Source organism: Lepidochelys kempii, chromosome 2 (genome assembly GCF_965140285.1).
Source record: "Lepidochelys kempii isolate rLepKem1 chromosome 2, rLepKem1.hap1, whole genome shotgun sequence".
Taxonomy (NCBI): Eukaryota; Metazoa; Chordata; order Testudines; family Cheloniidae; genus Lepidochelys; species Lepidochelys kempii.
Genome location: NC_136381.1, coordinates 191353891 through 191373837, shown reverse-complemented (window position 1 = coordinate 191373837; position 19947 = coordinate 191353891). Strand labels below are relative to the sequence as shown.

Here is a 19947-nt window from a genome sequence, read left to right as displayed (position 1 = left end):
CCTGCATCCCAAGCAAGAGGAAAAAATTCATAGGGAAGGGTTGCAGACCAAACTGGGTGAACAAGCATCTCAAACAAGTTATGAAGAGAAAGCAGAAAGCTTACAAGGAATAGAAGGGATGGATCAGCATGGAAAGTTACCTCTTGGAGGTCAGAAAGCACAAGGATAAAGTGAGAACTGCCAAAAGCCAAGGAGAGTTAGACCTTGCATAGGAAATTAAAACCAGTAGTAAAAGGTTCTTTAGCCATATAAATGTAAAGAAAAGAAGAAGTGGGACTGTTAAACACTGAGGATGGGGTAAAGATTATCTAGACATGGCCCAGCACCTAAACAAATACTTTGCCTCAGTTTTAAATAAGGGTACTGAGGAGCTTAGGGGTAGTGGCAAGGTGGTCAATGGAAATGCAGATAGGGAAGCAGAAATTACCATCTGAAGTGGAAATCAAACTCAAACATCTTAATGGGACCAAATCGGGGGGGCACAGATATTTGCTATCCAAAAATATTAAAGGAACTGGCACATGAAATTGCAAGTCCATCAGCAAGGATTTTTAATGAATCCGTAAACTCAGCGGTCATAGGACTAGAGAATTACTAATATAGTACGTATTTTTCAGAAAGGGAAACAAAGATCCAGGAAACTACAGGTTCATTTGACCTCAATTGTGTGCAGGGTCTTGGAACATATTTTGAAAGAGAAAGTAGTTAAGGACACAGAGGTAAATGGTATTTGGGATAAAATACAACATGGTTTTACAAAAAGTAGATGGTGGCAGACCAACATGTTCTCCTTCTTTGAGAAAATAACTGGTTTTCTAGGCAGAGGAAATGCAATAGATCTAATCTCTCTGGATTTCAGTAAGGCATTTGATACAGTTCCACATGGGAAATTATTAGTTACATTGGAGAAGATGGGGATTAATATGAGAATTGAAAGGTGGGTAAGGAACTGGTTAAAGAGGAAACTATAACAGGTCATACTGAAAGGTGAACTGTCAGGCTAGAGGGAGGTTACTAATGCAGCTCCTCAAGGACCAGTCTTGGGACTAATCTTATTTAACATTTCCATTAATGAGCTTGGCACAAGAAGTGGAAGGGTGCTAATAAAATTTGAGGATGACCAAAAGTTGGGAGATATTGCCAATATAGAGGAGGACTGGATCATCATACAAGAAGATCTGGATGACCTTGAAACCTAGAGTAATAGAAATGGGATGAAATTCAACAGTGCAACGTACAAGGTCATCCACTTAGGGACTAACAACAAGAATTTTTGCTATAAGCTAGGGACATATCAGGTGGACGCAACAGAGTAGGAGAAAGACCTGGATGTACTGGTCAATCACAGGATGTCTATGAGAACGGAGAGGAGTCATTCAAGTTAAGAGCCAATAGTAGCACAAGAACAAATGGCTATAAACTGGCCATCAACAAATTTGGGCATGAAATTAGACAAACATTTCTAACCATCAGAGGAGTGAAGTTCTGGAACAGCCTTCTAAGGGGAGCAGTGGGGGCAAAAAACCTAATTGGCTTCAAGATTGATCTTGGTAAGTTTATGGAGGGGACAGTATGAAGGGATTGCCTACAGTGACATGTGGCCCATCTGCAACAGCTAGTAGAAAATATCTCTAGTAGCCGGTGATGGGACACTAGATGGGGAGGGCTCTGAGTTACTACAGTGAATTCTTTATCACGTCTCAATGATGAGTCTTGCTGACAGGCTCAGGGTCTAACGGATCGTCATATTTGGGGTCAGGAAGGAACTTTTGCCCAGGTCACACTGGCAGAGACCCTGGGCCTTTTTCACCTTCCTCTGCAGCATGGGGCATGGGTCACTTGCTGGTTTGAACGAGAGTAAATCGTGGCTTTTCTGTAACTTCTGAAGTCTGTAAGTTATGATGTGAGGACTTCAGTTACTTAGCCAGATATTGTGTGTTTATTATAGGAGTGAGTGGGTAAGGTTCCATGGCCTGCAGTGCACAGGAAGCCAGACGAGAGGATGATGGTCTCTGCTGTCCTTACATCTGAGTCACATAAGCAGAGTTTCCCATTCCTCATGGAAAGAGGGAAAAGTGGCTTTCCAGTTTTTCCCCACCCTCAAAAGTTTGAAGGTCTGATAACCATAGGGTTTTTTTTCTATCCTAGAAAAGAACTGTAAGGAATCGGAGAGAGATCTCTGTTCCAGGGCGAGATTAAAAGAAGACTCCTGTGCGTCTGAAAGTCCAGAATTCAATCTGGTTTACAAACCAATTTGGTATTTATTATATTTTATTAAGTAAAAACAGAACTCAAAGAAGCGGGGACTGCCATTTTGGCAGGAATTAATAGTAAGAGTGCAGGAAACCCAATGTTCAACAAATGGGAACAGCAGACTTAGAAGGCTGACTGCAAGTACATTTCAATATGTATATTAGCCAAATTTTAATTAGCTGTCATTTTTATTTCTTCGGAAGTTGGCCAGAACGTTTAGACTATAACTCTGTCTAGACTTGGACAATGAGGTCTGGTTAGCCACTTGTTAACGAACATGTTTTTAAACACTATGGGGCACCTTACATAGAACAGAGATGAAGGTATTTAAAAACGTGTTAGCTGATCATGGTCAACACTATATTTTCTGTCATCCTAAATTCCCTGTGTGTGGTTCCAAACTAAAGAAATACATGTTCAGAATTATCTACTTTTACTCAATTGCACTTAAAACAGACATAAAATGAGTCCATTGCTGATGAAGAGTATCAATTCTTCCCTTAAGAGAGCATACGTACCAGCTTCTCTTAAGGAAGTATCTGTGAGACCCTTGCTCTAGAAGCCAAAGCTTCATACTTACAATCTGGTTACGTATTGTCCAGCATCTACTCTTTCCTTCTGGGTTCAGATTATAGAGAAGGTTAGGGCAAACCAAGTCTGAGTACTTAGATGCCCAGAATATCCTTGACCCTTGTTGCTGTGGGTACAGACCCAAATATGCCACAGACTGCACTGTGGACTTCCTACATTACCTTCTCCTGCTCACAAAGATTGTGTGTCCATGCTGATATTTATTGATCTATTGGCTACCTTCAAGGCCATTGATGAAAAGGTGTTATTGACAGTCCTGTTGGCAGTAAAAGGCTAGAAAAAGGCTAATGTAGTGCCAATCTTTAAAAAAGGGAAGAAGGATCCTGGGAACTACAGGCTGGTCAGCCTCACCTCAGTCCCCGGAAAAATCATGGAGCATGTCCACAAGGAATCAATTCTGAAGCACTTAGACGAGAGGAAAGTGATCAGGAACAGTCAGCATGGATTCACCAAGGGAAAGTCATGCCTGACTAATCTAATTGCCTTCTATGATGAGATAACTGGTTCTGTGGATGAAGGGAAAGCAGTGGACGTGTTATTCCTTGACTTTAGCAAAGCTTTTGACACAGTCTCCCACAGTATTCTTGTCAGCAAGTTAAAGAAGTATGGGCTGGATGGATGCACTACAAGGTGGGTAGAAAGTTGGCTAGATTGTCGGGTTCAACGAGTAGCGATCAATGTCTCCGTGTCTAGTTGGCAGCCGGTGTCAAGTGGAGTGCCCCAGGGGTCGGTTCTGGGGCCGGTTTTGTTCAATATCTTCATTAATGATCTGGAGGATGGTGTGGATTGCACCCTCAGCAAGTTTGCGGATGACACTAAACTGGGTGGAGTGGTAGATACACTGGAGGGTAGGGATACGATACAGAGGGACCTATAGAAATTGGAGGATTGGGCCAAAAGAAATCTGATGAGGTTCAACAAGGACAAGTGCAGAGTCCTGCACTTAGGACGGAAGAATCCAATGCACCGCTACAGACTAGGGGCCGAATGGCTAGGCAGCAGTTCTGCAGAGAAGGACCTAGGGGTGACAGTGGACGAGAAGTTGGATATGAGTCAACAGTGTGCCCTTGTTGCCAAGAAGGCCAATGGCATTTTGGGATGTATAAGTAGGGGCATTGCCAGCAGATCAAGGGACGTGATCGTTCCCCTCTATTCGACACTGGTGAGGCCTCATCTGGAGTACTGTGTCCGGTTTTGGGCCCCACATTACAAGAAGGATGTGGATAAATTGGAGAGGGTCCAGCGAAGGGCAACAAAAATGATTAGGGGTCTGGAACACATGACTTATGAGGAGAGGCTGAGGGAACTGGGATTGTTTAGTCTATGGAAGAGAAGAATGAGGGGGGATTTGATAGCTGCTTTTAACTACCTGAAAGGTGGATCCAAAGAGGATGGATCTAGACTGTTCTCAGTGATAGCAGATGACAGGACAAGGAGTAATGGTCTCAAGTTGCAGTGGGGGAGATTTAGGTTGGATATTAGGAAAAACGTTTTCACTGGGAGGGTGGTGAAACACTGGAATGCGTTACCTAGGGAGGTGGTGGAATCCCCTTCCTTAGAAGTTTTTAAGGTCAGGCTTGACAAAGCCCTGGCTGGGATGATTTAGATGGGATTGGTCCTGCTCTGGGCAGGGGGTTGGACTAGATGGCCTCCAGAGGTCCCTTCCAACTCTGTTATTCTAGGATTCAGTAGCTAGAGTGGGCAGAGCTGCTCTTGGGTGACCGGCTGAGAGGGTGGTGTTGGGTGATAGCTCTTCCTCCTAAAAGTGCTGTCATGTGGAGTTCCACTGAGTTCCATCCCGTGTCCCCTCTTGTTCAATATGTAGCCAGGGCCAGCCAGTAAGAGGGTTAGTGAGGAAGCATGGGCTGTGGTGCTTTCGATAAGCTGTTGACACCCAACTCTATATTTTTATCTCATCCCACCCAGCCACTGCTGATGAATGCCTGATTCAGTGTTTGGGGGAGATTGGAGCATGGATGAGAGCTAACCGCTCAAAGCTCAATCCAGATAAGTACAAAGTAATGCTGAATAGGTTGTATGGGGGGTGGGGGCGGCCGGAGGGAGAAGCAATCAGAAGCCACAGTGAGAATTATTCTGTTGTTCCTGGGGGTGGTTGCCAATTATATGTAGCTAGAGCTCACAATCTGGGGGTGGTGTCGGAGCCCCAAGTGCTGTTAGTTTCAAGAAAGTTTCCATCCCTTCCCCCTGATCTGGCAATGATTTTGTGATAGTTTCCTTCAGTTATGGGCCTTGCTACTGTGATCTGTGCCTACGTCATCTCAAGAGTAGATTATTGCAATATACTGGATCTGGTCCTACTTTTTGTGGGAGGTCTGCAAAGGCACAAAACACATTGGGCTTGTGCCTTCTTTTGCTTCTTCATGATATATAAAGAAGGCCAGAATGTATGTTTGTTTAAAGAAAAACAAAAACACAACCTGCTTGTTTTCCCCTCCTCCTCCCCCCCCACCCCGTGAAGAGGGAACATCACAAGAGAATGAAAGCTGAGCAATTGGGAGGGGAGGGATTTTTAGTCTGCCTCTTTAAAACTCTGTCCACCTGTTTAACTTCAATGACTAAAACACCATTTTACAAAAAGCCAGCATTTGTAAAGCTTCAGTTCCCCTTTCCAGTTAAGGTGATAGAGCTCAGACTAAACATGTCCCAGTAGCTCCCCAGCAAAACCAGGAGAGAATAGGCATTTCTGATCTTTCTAAAGGTCAAGTAAATCAAGAGGGATAAAATTAACAACAGAAAAACACCACCTTCTCTCTGGGGCTATCAAAGAAAATAAACAAAAAAGTGATGCACTAATCCAGTGTTAGGAAAAACACACACACAAACTTGGATCAGCTATAATTCAACTACAGTTGCCAACTTTCACGCAGTAAATAAGCACCTTGACTTTCACAATAAGCCAAAAATCAAGCTAATCCCATTTCAAAACAAGCCAATCCTTAAGAACCCCGACACTCTGTGTGAGTAGATTCCCCCCGGTTTGCAGTCTGGGACTGTGGTGGGCCTGCTGTGCACCCCCTAACTCTCTCCCCCCGTTGCCCCTGCTTGCCGGGAGCCGATCAAAAAAAAAAAAAAAAAAGCAGCAACAAGCTACAACAAAACAAACAACCTAAAAGCCTAAAACTAGCCAACAAGCAACTCAGAAGCCAATTAAGCCAAAAACAAGCCCACTTTCTGCATTTTTTTTCACGGGTTTGGCATGTCTGAATTCAACCCCGAAACTGAAATTGGTGCAGAATGTGGCAGCTCCCTTATTAAACAGTTTGCTGCCCCAAACAGATGCCATCAGTGCTCTGGAACTGCCCTGGCTGTCTACTGATTTTCAGGTGGACTTAAGATGTTGGTTTTGATTTATCCTGCCTTTTGATTTGCATGTTTGAGAGACTACCTCCTTCCCTGTGCCACCCTGCCATGTGGAGTCAGCAGAGGCATCTGAGCTGCAGCTTGTAAGAGTAAGAAAGCAAGCTGTTCTCATTGAGGGGTCCTGAATGCTGGAACCTGCTCCTCTCACCTCCTGTTTCAAAATAGCCCAAATTTGTTAATCTTTAGGTCGTGTTGCAAGGCTGAACTATTTCCCCAGGTTTTTAGGACGCACGGAGCGTAAGAAGGGCTAGCATATATGGGGGATGTAGTGCTGGTTGGGCTTGATTTATTGTGGTTGGTTATGTTTTGGAGACAAGGAGTGGCTGCTGGCTTTATTTTTGATGCAGCTGCACGTTCAGCTTTTTAGCAAAGGCAACAAGCGCTCTGCGTGGGCACTGCTTATGTATCTTGAAACATGAATAAATTATGCTTAGCCAAAAACATCCGGTCACACTCAGTAAGCTAAACAAAGTTCAGTATCATTTTAAAAAGTTTACTCCACTCCTTAAAAGCCCACCACCCTTATTTATTTTAAAGTGCCCTACTGCTTTTTAAACCCTAAGCCCTGGTCTACACTAGGAGATTAGGTCGAATTTAGCAGCGTTAAATCGATGTAAACCTGCACCCATCCACACGATGAAGCCCTTTTTTTCGACTTAAAGGGCTCTTAAAATTGATTTCCTTAATCCACCTCTGACAAGTGGATTAGCGCTTAAATCGGCCTTGCCGGGTCGAATTTGGAGTACTGTGGACGCAATTAGATGGTATTGGCCTCCGGGAGCTATCCCAGACTGCTCTATTGTGACCGCTCTGGACAGCACTCTCAACTTAGATGCACTGACCAGGTAGACAGGAAAAGGCCCGCGAACATTTGAATTTCAATTTTCTGTTTGCATGGTCACCTGCAGCTTGCTACGCTGGCCAGAGCTCATCAGCAGAGGTGACCATGACGGAGTCCCAGAATCGCAGAAGAGCTCCAGCATGGACCGAACGGGAGGTACGGGATCTGATCGCTGTATGGGGAGAGGAATCCGTGCTATCAGAACTCCGTTCCAGTTTTCGAAATGCCAAAACATTTGTCAAAATCTCCCAGGGCATGAAGGACAGAGGCCATAACAGGGACCCGAAGCAATGCCACGTGAAACTTAAGGAGCTGAGGCAAGCCTACCAGAAAACCAGAGAGGCAAACGGCCACTCCAGGTCAGAGCCCCAAACATGCCGCTTCTATGATGAGCTGCATGCCATTTTATGGGGTTCAGCCACCACAAACCCAGCCGTTTTGTTTAACTCCTTCAATGGAGATGGAGGCAACACGGAAGCAGGTTTTGGGGACGAGGAAGATGATGATGATGAAGTTGTAGATAGCTCACAGCAAGCAAGCGGAGAAACTGGTTTTCCTGACAGCCAGGAACTGTTTCTCACCCTGGACCTGGAAGCAGTCCCCCCCCGGACCCACCCAAGGCTGCCTCCCGGACCTGCCAGGCAGAGAAGGGACCTCTGGTGAGTGTACCTTTTAAAATACTATACATGGTTTAAAAGCAAGCATGTTTAATGATTATTTGCCCTGGCATTTGCAGCTCTCCTGGATGTACTCCCAAAGGCTTTGCAAAAGGTTTCTGGGAAGGGCAGCCTTATTCCACCCACCATGGTAGGACACTTTACCACACCAGGCCAGTAGCACGTACTTGGGAATCATTGTACAACAAAGCATTGCAGTGTATGTTTGCTGGCATTCAAACAACATCCGTTCTTTATCTCTGTGTTATTCTCAGGAGAGTGATATCATTCATGGTCACCTGGTTGAAATAGGGTGCTTTTCTTAAGGGGACATGCAGAGGTGCCCGTTCATGCTGGGCTGTTTGCCTGTGGCTAAACAGAAATGTTCCCCGCTGTTAGCCACAGGGAGGCGGGAAGGTTGAGGGGGTAGTCACGCGGTGGGGGGAGGCAAAATGCGACCTTGGAATGAAAGCACATGTGCTGTGTATGTAATGTTAACAGCAAGGTATACCGTGAAAGAGTGTAGCCATTGTTCTAGAAAATGTGTCTTTTTAAATACCACTGCCTCTTTTTTTTTCCTCCACCAGCTGCATGTGTTTCAATGATCACAGGATCTTCTCCTTCCCAGAGGCTAGTGAAGATTAGAAGGTGAAAAAAACCGCACTCATGATGAAATGTTCTCTGAGCTCATGGTGTCCTCCCACACTGACATAGCACAGACGACTGCGTGGATGCAGACAATGTCAGAGTGCAGGAAAGCACAATATGACCGGGAGGAGAGGTGGCAGGCTAAAGAGAGTAAGTGGCGGGCTGAAAAGAGGGCTGAAGCTCAAATGTGGCAGCAGCGTGGTGAGAGGAGGCAGGATTCAATGCTGAGGCTGCTGGAGGATCAAACCAATATGCTCCAGCATATGGTTGAGCTGCAGGAAAGGCAGCAGGAGCACAGACTGCCACTACAGCCCCTGTGTAACCAACCGCCCTCCTCCCCAAGTTCCATAGCCTCCACACCCAGGCGCCCAAGAACGCGGTGCGGGGGCCACCGGCCAACCAGCCACTCCGTCACAGAGGATTGTCCAAAAACAAGGCGGCTGGCATTCAATAAATTTTAAAGTTGTAAACTTTTAAAGTGCTGTGTGGCATTTTCCTTCCCTCCTCCACCACCCCTCCTGGGCTACCTTGGTAGTTATCCCCCTATTTGTGTGATGAATGAATAAAGAATGCATGAATGTGAAGCAACAATGACTTTATTGCCTCTAACAGCGGTGATCGAAGGGAGGAGGCGAGGGTGGTTAGCTTACAGGGAAGTAGAGTGAACCAAGGGGAGGTGGGTTTCATCATGGAGAAACAAAACAGAACTTTCACACCGTATCCTATCCAGTCATGAAACTGGTTTTCAAAGCTTCTCTGATGCGCACCGCGCCCTCCTGTGCTCTTCTAACCGCCCTGGTGTCTGGCTGTGCAAAACCAGCAGCCAGGCGATTTGTCTCAACCTCCCACCCCACCATAAACGTCTCCCCCTTACTCTCTCAGATATTATGGAGCGCACAGCAAGCAGTAATAACAGTGGGAATATTGGTTTGGCTGAGGTCGAAGCAAGTCAGTAAACTGCGCCAGCGCACCTTTTAACATCCAAATGCACATTCTACCACCATTCTGCACTTGCTCAGCCTGTAGTTGAACAGCTCCTGACTACTGTCCAGGCTGCCTGTGTACGGCTTCATGAGCCATGGCATTAAGGGGTAGGCTGGGTCCCCAAGGATACATATAGGCATTTCAACATCCCCAACAGTTATTTTCTGGTCTGGGAATAAAGTCCCTTCCTGCAGCTTTTGAAACAGACCAGAGTTCCTGAAGATGCGAGCGTCATGTATCTTTCCTGGCCATCCCACGTTGATGTTGGTGAAACGTCCCTTGTGATCCACCAGTGCTTGCAGCACTACTGAAAAGTACCCCTTGCCGTTTATGTACTCGCCGGCTTGGTGCTCCGGTGCCAAGATAGGGATATGGGTTCCGTCTGTGGCCCCACCACAGTTAGGGAATCCCATTGCAGCAAAGCCATCCACTATGACCTGCACATTTCCCAGGGTCACTACCCTTGATATCAGCAGATCTTTGATTATGTTGGCTACTTGCATCACAGCAGCCCCCACAGTAGATTTGCCCACTCCAAATTGATTCCCAACTGACCGGTAGCTGTCTGGCGTTGTTAGTTTCTACAGAGCTATCGCCACTCGCTTCTCAACTGTGAGGGTTGCTCTCATGTTGGTATTCTTGCACCTCAGGGCAGGGGAAAGCAAGTCACAAAGTTCCATAAAAGTGCCCTAATGCAAGTGAAAGTTTCGCAACCACTGGGAATCGTCCCAGACCTGCAACACTACGCAGTCCCACCAGTCTGTGCTTGTTTCCCGAGCCCAGAATCGGCATTCCACCACATGAACCTGGCCCATTAGCACCATGATGCCCACACTGCCAGGGCCCCTGCTTTGAGAGAAGTTTGTGTCCATGTCCTCATCACTCACGTTACCGCGCTGACGTCGCCTACTCGCCCGGTATCGCTTTGCCAGGTTCCGGTGCTGCATATACTGCTGGATAATGCACGTGGTGTTTAATGTGCTCCTAATTGCCAAAGTGATCTGAGCGGGCTCCATGCTTGCCGTGGTATAGCGTCTGCGCAGAAAAAAGGCGTGGAACGATTGTCTGCCATTGCCCTGATGGAGGGAGGGGCAACTGACGACATGGCTTACAGGGTTGGCTTACAGGGAATTAAAATCAACAAAGGGGGTGGCTTTGTGAGAAACTGAATAGCCCCCTCAAGGATACAACTCAAAACCTCAAGGATACAACTCAAAACTGGGTTTGGCAGGCCGTTGATTTCACAGAGGGAAGGAGGAGAAAATGAATACAAAACAAATCTGGTCTATTTCTTGTTTTGAGCCACTTCATCTATCTTTATACATCTTGCTGGCAGCAGACTGTGCAGTATGACCGCTAGCCGTCATCATCTCCTGGGTGCTCGGCAGAAGATGGTGTAGTATGATGACTAGCCATCATCTTCTACTGGCTGGAGGTTAAAAGACAGTGCACTGCTGGTAGGACTGAATCGCCACGAGACAAAACTTAAAAGGGAAATGACCTGGTAGAGTCACTCCCATGTTTGCCCAGGCGCCCGATTAAAAGAGCAGCCAGGACTATGTCGATGACGGCTACCAGTCACACTGCAATATCTGCTGCCAAAAGGCAATTAACTGCTGCTGCGTAGCAATGCAGTATCACGTCTGCCAGCACCCAGGAGACATACGGTGACTGTTTGCTGAGCGGGTTCCATGCTTGCCGTGGTATGGCGTCTGCACAGGTAACTCAAGAAAAAAGGCGCAAAACGATTGTCTGCCCCTGCTTTCATGGAGGGAAGGAGGGAACGGGGGCCTGACGATATGTACCCAGAACCACCCGCGACAATGTTTTAGCCCCATCAGGCACTGGGATTTCTACCCAGAATTCAGATGGGCGGTGGAGACTGCGGGATAGCCACCCACGGTGCAATGCTCCGGAAGTCGACGGTTGCCTCGGTACTGTGGACACACTCCATGCACTTAGAGCACTTGTGTGGGGACACACACAATCAACTGTATAAAACCGCTTTCTACAAAACCGACTTCTATAAATTCGACCTAATTTCGTAGTGTGGACATACCCTAAAGGTTGTATTAGATTATGCTACCATGGTATTATACTTTCCCACCCATCTGGGAAAGGGGCCCTACCCCATGGTCTTCCAAAGCCGAGTCTGAAGAGTTTAAGCATGATGGAACTCCAGCTTCCACCTTTTGCGAAGTCAGACGCATAGTCTGTCAAATTAAGATTTTTCCAGAGTCTGCCTATTGGCCAGTAACATTGCTAACAATACCATTTTAGCTAAATGTCAACTCTCATTGCTATCTTCTCCTTGCAGTTTCAAATGGACATGGCAGTTTTCTTTCCCAGTCCTAATCTGGTTGTCTAGAATCATAGAATATCAGGGTTGGAAGGGACCTCAGGAGGTCATCTAGTCCAACCCCCTGCTCAAAGCACGACCGATCCCCAATTAAATCATCCCAGCCAGGGCTTTGTCAAGCCTGACCTTAAAAACTTCTAAGGAAGGAGATTCCACCACCTCCCTAGGTAATGCATTCCAGTGTTTCACCACCCTCCTAGTGAAAAAGTTTTTCCTAATATCCAACCTAAATCTCCCCCACTGTAACTTGAGACCATTACTCCTTGTCCTGTCATCCGCTACCACTGAGAATAGTCTAGATCCATCCTCTTTGGAACCACCTTTCAGGAGTTGAAAGCAGCTATCAAATCCCCCCTCATTCTTCTCTTCCGTAGACTAAACATCCCCAGTCTAGTGGTATTGTGGACTCTTAGGCTCTGATCTGAGACACTCCAAGTGATTTCAAGGGGGATTTGGATCACGCCCATAAACAACGGCATTCCTTGTCTGAAGTGGTTGTGCTGAAAGTCAACCAGAGTTAGGCACCTAAGTGCCTTTAAAAAAATCTCCTCCTTCTTAGACTATGTGAGTGAAGTGCTTTGATGTCTCAGATGAAAGGCACTATAGACAAGCAACGTGTCTAAGCAATAGCAGGACTCTCTCTGAAAGTTGGAAATTCCACTCCCCTCCTATTTTTCTTTCTATGCAGTACAAATCAGGTAAAAAGGACTTGAAACAATGTTTGCTACACCTGGCTCTAGCCTTCCATTTTGCAAGATGGAACCTATAATACACATTAGACAGATATCAGCACAGGCAGAACATGGCAAGTGCTACTAATTATCCATTGTACCAAAAAGCAAAGCCTTGGCCTGCTTACTGCTTTCGCTGTCTGGCATCCTGTATGCCATTTACTGTAAAATATTGAACTGCTACAGGATACAAAATGACAGGGCAGAATAAAATCTGTTCAAGTGTGTGGGAGGCTGCTGATGTTGTATACACACAGAAGAGCAGCATCACTGTCATGAGGTTGGCCAGATGAGCTAATCTGGGCAAGACTCTCCTGTTTTGTAACTTCTTGAGAATAGACACTCTGCCATAATGTTGATGATCAAAACACTGCACATGACCTCCTAACTAAATAAATCTGCCTCTCTCTCTCACTATTGTTAACTGATACATTACTTGTGGGGTCATGATTAAATTAGATTATAAACATTTCTGGGCAAGGACATTATCAGCTTATGTTTCTGGCAAGTGCCCAGGTCATCTCAGACCCTGGAGAAATAATTAAATAATAATAATGCTCCAGCCTCATTCAGGGCCTCATCCATTGCCCATCAGGGCCTGAGAATTCTTCCTCAGTCCTGGCAGATAAACATATCACTGGCTTTTCCACTATTTGCACACCAGCCTTCTGGCTTTATTTCATCTTGCACACGGCCAAACTGAAAGAACCAATAAAACATCCCCTACTATCCCTTAATAAATTGTAGAAGTGGGGACCCACTGGAAACATTCACATTTGTATGTGAAATATTGTAGACAGCCAAATAAGGTGCAGCACTACCATTGTTAACATTGTTAACCTCACCAAAAGGTTCCCCTTGTAATGAACCTGTTTTTATTTTTCACATTTTAAGAGAGTGAGTTGTTGTTAAGTTTGTTATTAATTTTGTACACAATATATCACAGAGGGGATGCTTCAAAAACATTATTTTTGTTCTAGTGTATTGTAGTAAAGATTCAAAATGTTTACCTATCCCTTTTAGGGAATCATACCTAAACAAGAGTTGAATGCCACTAGCTGATTTTCCAGAGAACTCTGCTGTTCTGGTTTAAACATGCACATAAGTAGCAAACTTGTTACTCAAGCTCACAAGTGACAACTGGCTTCCAGGAAAGCAGGATTTTTACAGGAAAATTAAAATGAAAGTACAGTTGGGTTCACTTTAAGGGTGTGGTGCAGGAAAGAGGACGAAAAAGATCAGGGTGAGTCACACCAGAACTGAACATTCCACTGTGGAACTTCCAAACTTCAGCTTCTCCTAGCAGCTTGCCGACAAAAAAACAGGTCAGTTCTCTTTATTTAAATTTTAGTATTTACTTAGCTGTACATGAAGTGTAATACTGAGCCTATTTGTAGCTAGAAGGACTGGAGAGTTTCTTCTTGGTGGATGTTATTGAAGTTTCTTTTACAGAGTATAAGGATTTCACTGAGCCAAGTAATCAACTCCAATTCTGAAAGTTGTGTTATTAATTAGGGATAGATTTCTGCCCATGTGGTACAGTAATGTCAAATCCGGGGGGAGGGAAGAAGGAAAAATCTGTACATTTCTCACTATGCATAGTTAATCGTAGTGGTGAGCACAAAACCCGTACAGAGCGCTGCCTACCCACACATGCAGAGTAATACTGAATTCATACCAAAAAGGTAACTTCTGTAATCATTTTTATAAGATGTGCAAATTAGTATATTAGTATTCATACTAGAAACAATGCATGTCTATGAATAGGAATGTTGCTCAAGAATAAGAAATATTTGTTTTAGGGACAAACGGCCACCGTGCAGCATCAAGCAATTATTTAACACAGAACTATATCAGCTATCTGAACATGCTCCCCTACAAGCCTCCCTGCTTTATGATGCATTAACAAAAATGTCAGTTTTCCTGGAACTGTTTAAATTCCCTTTTTATTAGCCCTCAAGAAAATCTGCTAATAATCCTCTTCGATTAATTATTTCCAGATGAGCTCTAATATTTAGAGCATGGAGTCAGGAAACCTAGATAATATTTCAAATTTGCTGTCTAATCTTGACCAAGTACCTTAATCTCCCGGACCTCCATTTCCTTTTTGGTAAAATGGAAATACTAATTCCTACCTTTGAATTCTTCCAATGAACGCGCTATGTAATTGCAAAAATATTAGTGTTGTTCAAACATCTGATAGATAGAAACTACCAGTGGTAGAATATATATAGTAGTATCTGTCTTTTGTCAAACAAAATAAAAATGAATAGAATCACTTTATCTTCTATACTGTATACTTAACTACACAGTAATACCAGATGACAGACGTATAAAAAAAACCTAATTCTCATTTTAAGTCCAGAATAGGAAATCTGTTGGAATTTTTTTCAGCCAACATTTCACAGAGGTTAAGGATTAAAAACAAAACCAACTAACCAAAACATCAATATTAAATAACCAGCATTTATTAATTTGAGAGCAGTTTCAGGACCAGGCAGGGAAACAATTTTTGGATTCAAGTATCAAATGAAAATGTTAACATTTATCAATTTTTTTAAAATTCAAGTTTCCAACTTGATTAATCACACACTCAGACCTTGCACATGACATTAACAACAATTTAACTTTTATTTTCAGAAAAGATATTTTTAAAAGATTTTCAGATAAATATTCTGAGTAAGGATTTGGCAGATGTTTTCTATAAGGACAGCCAAAGTTGTGTGTGTTTTTTCAAGTTTCAAAAACCCCACTGGCCAGATATCAGTTTAGCATCTGTTTTCAATAAGTTTAACACTAATATTCTGAAACATTGTACCAGAGAAAATATGTTTGCTCTATTTAGCAAATTTCTGCTCTTGGCTAGCATTAGTCCAGTTTATTTCCAGATAATGGGCCATTACAGGATCTTGCAGTCTCTATTTACGTTAGATAGAATTTCAACAAGTGAGTAATTCTATATAGGTATAGGAACTGGGAATGGGATACAGGGAAAATGTAATAAGTGATTTGTCTACAAGATGCAAACTGGAGATGGTATCTCCTAAACTTTAGGATTAAAGGGCAATAAGAAAGTCTCATGATGAGACTATTTATAGCATGTACTTGTACTTAATCATTAAGTAAATCTGTCAGCATAACTCTTTGAAATTTACTGAAGTTTTTGGTTTTGAACAATTTTGCTGACTTTTAAAAATTCTCACTAGATACAAAACTGTCTGTGCATAGTTTACTGGGAAAACTAATAGGTGGCTTCCTTTCTTTCTTCAGGACTGAGACTGCCTCAGAGGGTACGTCTCCACAGCAAAAGCTGTACAATGACTAGCCTACACAAGCAAGCTTGAATACATCTGGCACAGGTAATGATAGTAGTAAAGACAGTGCAGCCCTGCATACGTACTCTGTTTGCGAGCCTGTTCTGAAGCCTGCATTGCACTGTCCTCACTGTTATTGTTATGTGCATTCGCTGGATTCAAGCAAACTTGGGTAGGCTAGCTTTTGCTGTGGAGACATACCCAGACTATCAATTCTACAAACAGATCCGTGTAGGTGGACCCTGCACTCATGCAGAGCACCAATGAACTCAATATGACCAGAATTGGGGCCAATTCTGCTCTACTGTTTTTAAGCAGCCACCTCCCATAAGCAGCTGACTTGCACCTGGCAAATCTCACACACACACACTCACACCCCTGCTGAAATATACAACTGCAGGCACCCCTTAGCAAGGTCTGCCTCGGTTTCAAACAGGTAGCTCTCCTTCTCAGTGTATGTATTGTGATAGCACCCTAACTCTCCAGCCAGGATTGATTTGCTCAGATGTGCTAGGTGCTCTATAAACAGATAGGAAGACACGGTTCCCTGCCCCTAGGAGCTGTAGCTCTGTTGCTTGTTTGGGGTAATATCTTACTATTTTCAAATATATTCATAGTATTAGTTTTTACTTGTATTTAGTTTAGATCTTTATACAAACCCTAACGTGTTCTAGGGCCCACTGACAATCTTTAAACATGCAATCAACTTGGATTTGTTTTTTGTCTTGTAGCTTTTGCCATGGAGCAGGGTGAAAATACCTCAATGGACTATTATGAGGACAACAGTGAATCAAACTTCACCTTTGACTACACTCAGTATGAAATGCTTTGTGAAAAAGAGGAGGTGAGAAATTTCACTAAGTTGTTCCTACCTGTGTTTTATTCACTGGCTTTCATTGTGGGAATTGCAGGAAATTCATTAGTGGTGGCAATCTATGCCTACTGCAAGAAACCAAAGACTAAGACAGATGTTTATATCATCAACTTGGCAATTGCTGATCTGTTACTGCTATTCACCCTCCCTTTCTGGGCTGCAAATGCAGTCCTTGGATGGGTGCTTGGAAACATCATGTGCAAGGTCACTTCTGCTCTATACACCATGAACTTCAGCTCTAGCATGCAGTTTCTGGCTTGTATCAGTGTGGATAGATATAATGCCATTTCCAAAATCCAAAGTCACCATAGAAGTGGAAAGCAATGCAGCGTAACCTGTATCGGTGTCTGGTTGGTTGCCATTTTGTTGAGCATTCCTGAACTGATTTTTAACACAGTCAAGAAAAACAGTGACCGGTATGGATGCTTTCCTGTATTTCCAATGGATTTGGGAACACTCCTTAAAGCAACCATTCAAATCCTGGAAGTCATGCTAGTGTTTGTGTTACCCTTCCTCGTCATGCTGACCTGCTACTCAGCTATTGCCAGAGCACTCTTGAGGTCTCCAAATGTTCAAAAATCTAGGCCCCTCAAAGTTCTGCTGACAGTAGTGGCTGTTTTCATTGTCACTCAGCTGCCTTACAATGTAGTCAAGTTCTGGCGAGCCATAGACGTCATCTACTTGCTGATTACAGACTGTGACATGAGTAAAACTATAGATGTTGCCCTCCAAATAACTAAGAGTATAGCCTTATTTCACAGCTGCCTGAATCCAATCTTGTACGTCCTTATGGGAAACTCTCTTAAAATGCACATTATGAAAATAGCAAAAAATTTTGGACATTGGAGGAGAAGTCGCAATATACCAACTGAAGAGATTTCTATGAATTTTGACGGCCACACAGAAGAAACAAGTAGCTTTACAATATAGCAACTGTAGCACCCTCTCTACCCAGTGTAACAGAAGGGAACAATTATAACACATCTGAGAGCTATTTCCTCTTTGATGAAACTTAACATCCATGTTACTCTGCAAGTCAAATCTGAAGTGATGTTCTGACACATGAACCAGCCAAGATGTTGCAAAGCAGTTCAAAATAGAATAAGACCAAAAACCATATAGTAAAGGTAATGGAAACAACGCTTGAAAAAAGTGGGATTTAAAGCAGAGGTGGGCAAACTACAACCTGCAGGCCACATCTGGCCTGCAGGACCATCCGGCCTGGCCCTTGAGCTCCTGGCTGGGGAGGCTAGCCCCCAGCCTCTCCACTGCTGTGCCCCCTCCCCTGCAGCCACGCCACCAGCGCGGCTGGCTCCAGCTGGGTGACTTGGCTGCCAGTCCTGCCACTCTGAGCAGCATGGTAAGGGGGCGGGGGTGTTGGATAAGGGGTAGGGGGTCCTGGGGGACAGTCAGGGGACAGGAGATGGTTGGATGGGGCGGAGGTTTTAGGGGGGGCGGTTATGGGATGGGGAACGGGGGGTTGGGGGGGCTGGATAGGGGTCGGGACAGTCAGGGGACAGAGAGAAGGGGGGGTTGGATGGGGGTGGGATCTTGGGAGGGGACAGTCAGGGGATAAGGAGCAGGGGCGGATAGGGGGTGGGGGTTGGGCTGTTTAGGAAGGCACAGCCTTCCCTACCCGGCCCTCCATACAGTTTCGCAATCCTGATGTGGCCCTCAGGCCAAAAAGTTTGCGCCCCTCCCCCCATTTAAAGGGTCACAGCGCTAGGCCATTAATTAAATGAGGAGTGAATGGACTACACACTGGTATGCTAATCACAACAAATATACACTTAACATGTAAAAAGGGGGGAAAAAAACACACACACACGATGACACTGAATTTTGTGCCCCAGTTAATAATCTTCAGTCCTTTAAAATGTAACCCTGCAGAGTTGCTTCTCAAAACTGTTTCAGGTCTTCCTACTGATTTAAAATGTTTGTCTGAAATTGCAACTCTGTTTTTCCTCAGCTGTCACTTCACAGATAGTTTATCTCTAGTATTTCACAGAAGCAGCAGTAAATAGCAAGCTATGGTCCAGTGTTTTATGATTCCAAATGTGTGTGGCATGTTTAAAAGAGTTCCTTTTCTGTAACACAGAATGCCTTTTAATTATATTCTGCCTGCACTAGATTGCAATGAGTCCTTTTTCCTATTATAGGCACATGCCAAATCTTTGGTTTTAAATCCATATTCGTATGAGATTACTCAGAGCCTCATTTTGGTCATTTTCTGCAAGGCAATTCACATTTCCTGTGACCTCTATAAAATGCTTTGGGAACTGATGCAACAATCAGTGACACTTATGACCTAATTTTGAACATGTAGCCCTATACTGTGTTATAGAAAATTAGTTTTGATTTGTAAATGTATTGCATGCATTTATGGACATTTTGCAGGTGCACTTCAGGCACCAATCTCTCTAGCTTTAGCTCACAGAGTATAAATAAGTGGCTGAAGAAAGAGCATATTTATACTCAATAGTTCATGAGAGGATACAGTCATGGTCCTTAGGGAAGGAATTAGTGAGATTAAAAGTACTGGCCTGTGATAGCTAGAAGGCAGACAATTTTTTTTAATTGTCCATTTAATTGTTACATGTAAATGTTTAAAGAATACTCAGTTTCCTTCTACTCTCTGTAGTCTGTTTACATGAGTTTCACTGAGAGGATGATTTTGGTAACAAAGGTGAATCTAATTGGCTACGCACCCCACGTTACAACACTCTCAAGACATTCATATGTATTTGATGCAGAAAATAAGGTAATGAATACAGACCCCCTGAATTAAGGAAGGTGGCTAATCAGTCAGCAAATCCTGTGAGCATAGGGCAAGGTAGCTGGTCATTTGGCTACAACGTAAGTTCCCTGCCCTAGGAAGAAGGGGGAAAAAAAACAAAAAATGAGGAAGCTAGAGCAGGGAAAAGATTGGGCTCACGAGAGCAGGAAGGTAGATATGTACGTTGGCGAAAGATGAAAGGCCGGCTTTGTGGCCTCCAGTGTAGAGACACTAAACCATTACCTGCGCTGCTGCAAGGCAATTCTGCCAGTCAGTTTTACTGGGGAGATGCTAAAACGAAGGAGTTGGTGTTGTGCCCAGTAGCTAATTTTGAGAGTTTTTTAAAAACATATAAATAAAACAACCTTTATTTATACTCAAAGCCTCATCCTAGTGAAACTAACATGCATTGAGATATCTAACATTCTTCATCTGTAATATGCATGTATTGTGGGCTTCACTCTCAACTGGCGCATACTGGCATACCTCCACGATTTACAGCGGATCTAGCCTGGTGTATGTTAAAAGCAGTGTAATCA

At 44.0% G+C, this 19947-nt stretch overlaps 4 protein-coding genes across 5 annotated transcripts in view; 3 read left to right on the top strand and 1 right to left on the bottom strand.

The window, feature by feature from the left end:
• Positions 1–13545, top strand: part of DNAJC13 (DnaJ heat shock protein family (Hsp40) member C13) — a 131857-nt gene extending 118312 nt beyond the window's left edge. Inside the window, exon 47 of the mRNA XM_073333222.1 lies at positions 13468–13545. Within this exon, the coding sequence (XP_073189323.1) occupies positions 13468–13481 (14 nt within the window). The 3' untranslated portion in view covers positions 13482–13545. The remainder of the gene's footprint in view (positions 1–13467) is intronic.
• The window catches only part of ACAD11 (acyl-CoA dehydrogenase family member 11), a 60132-nt gene that overhangs the window by 13182 nt on the left and 27003 nt on the right, over positions 1–19947 (bottom strand). The window lies entirely within an intron of this gene.
• LOC140907391 (zinc finger and SCAN domain-containing protein 32-like) lies at positions 1437–8974 on the top strand. The gene is made up of 3 exons (XM_073333240.2): positions 1437–3474; positions 4771–7725; positions 8310–8974. The coding sequence occupies exons 2-3, from the start codon at positions 7172–7174 to the stop codon at positions 8365–8367; spliced, it is 612 nt and encodes a 203-aa protein (XP_073189341.1). The 5' UTR covers positions 1437–3474; positions 4771–7171; the 3' UTR covers positions 8368–8974.
• On the top strand, positions 13681–17718 carry ACKR4 (atypical chemokine receptor 4). Of its 2 annotated transcripts, none has more exons than XM_073333239.1 (2): positions 13681–13769; positions 16490–17718. In XM_073333239.1, exon 2 carries the CDS (start codon positions 16498–16500, stop codon positions 17560–17562), a length of 1065 nt encoding a protein of 354 aa, XP_073189340.1. In that variant the 5' UTR covers positions 13681–13769; positions 16490–16497; the 3' UTR covers positions 17563–17718. The 2 variants fall into 2 exon arrangements, with proteins under 2 accessions (XP_073189340.1, XP_073189339.1); XM_073333238.1 differs by lacking the exon at positions 13681–13769 and adding an exon at positions 15718–15803.

Excerpts from the sequence above, each read along its gene's own strand:
- LOC140907391 (XM_073333240.2), top strand. The coding sequence starts at position 7,172 with ATGACGGAGTCCCAGAATCGCAGAAGAGCTCCAGCATGGACCGAACGG. Across the intron at positions 7,726-8,309 it reads AGGCAGAGAAGGGACCTCTG|CTGCATGTGTTTCAATGATC; the intron begins GTGAGTGTACCT and ends TTCCTCCACCAG.
- ACKR4 (XM_073333239.1), top strand. The coding sequence starts at position 16,498 with ATGGAGCAGGGTGAAAATACCTCAATGGACTATTATGAGGACAACAGT.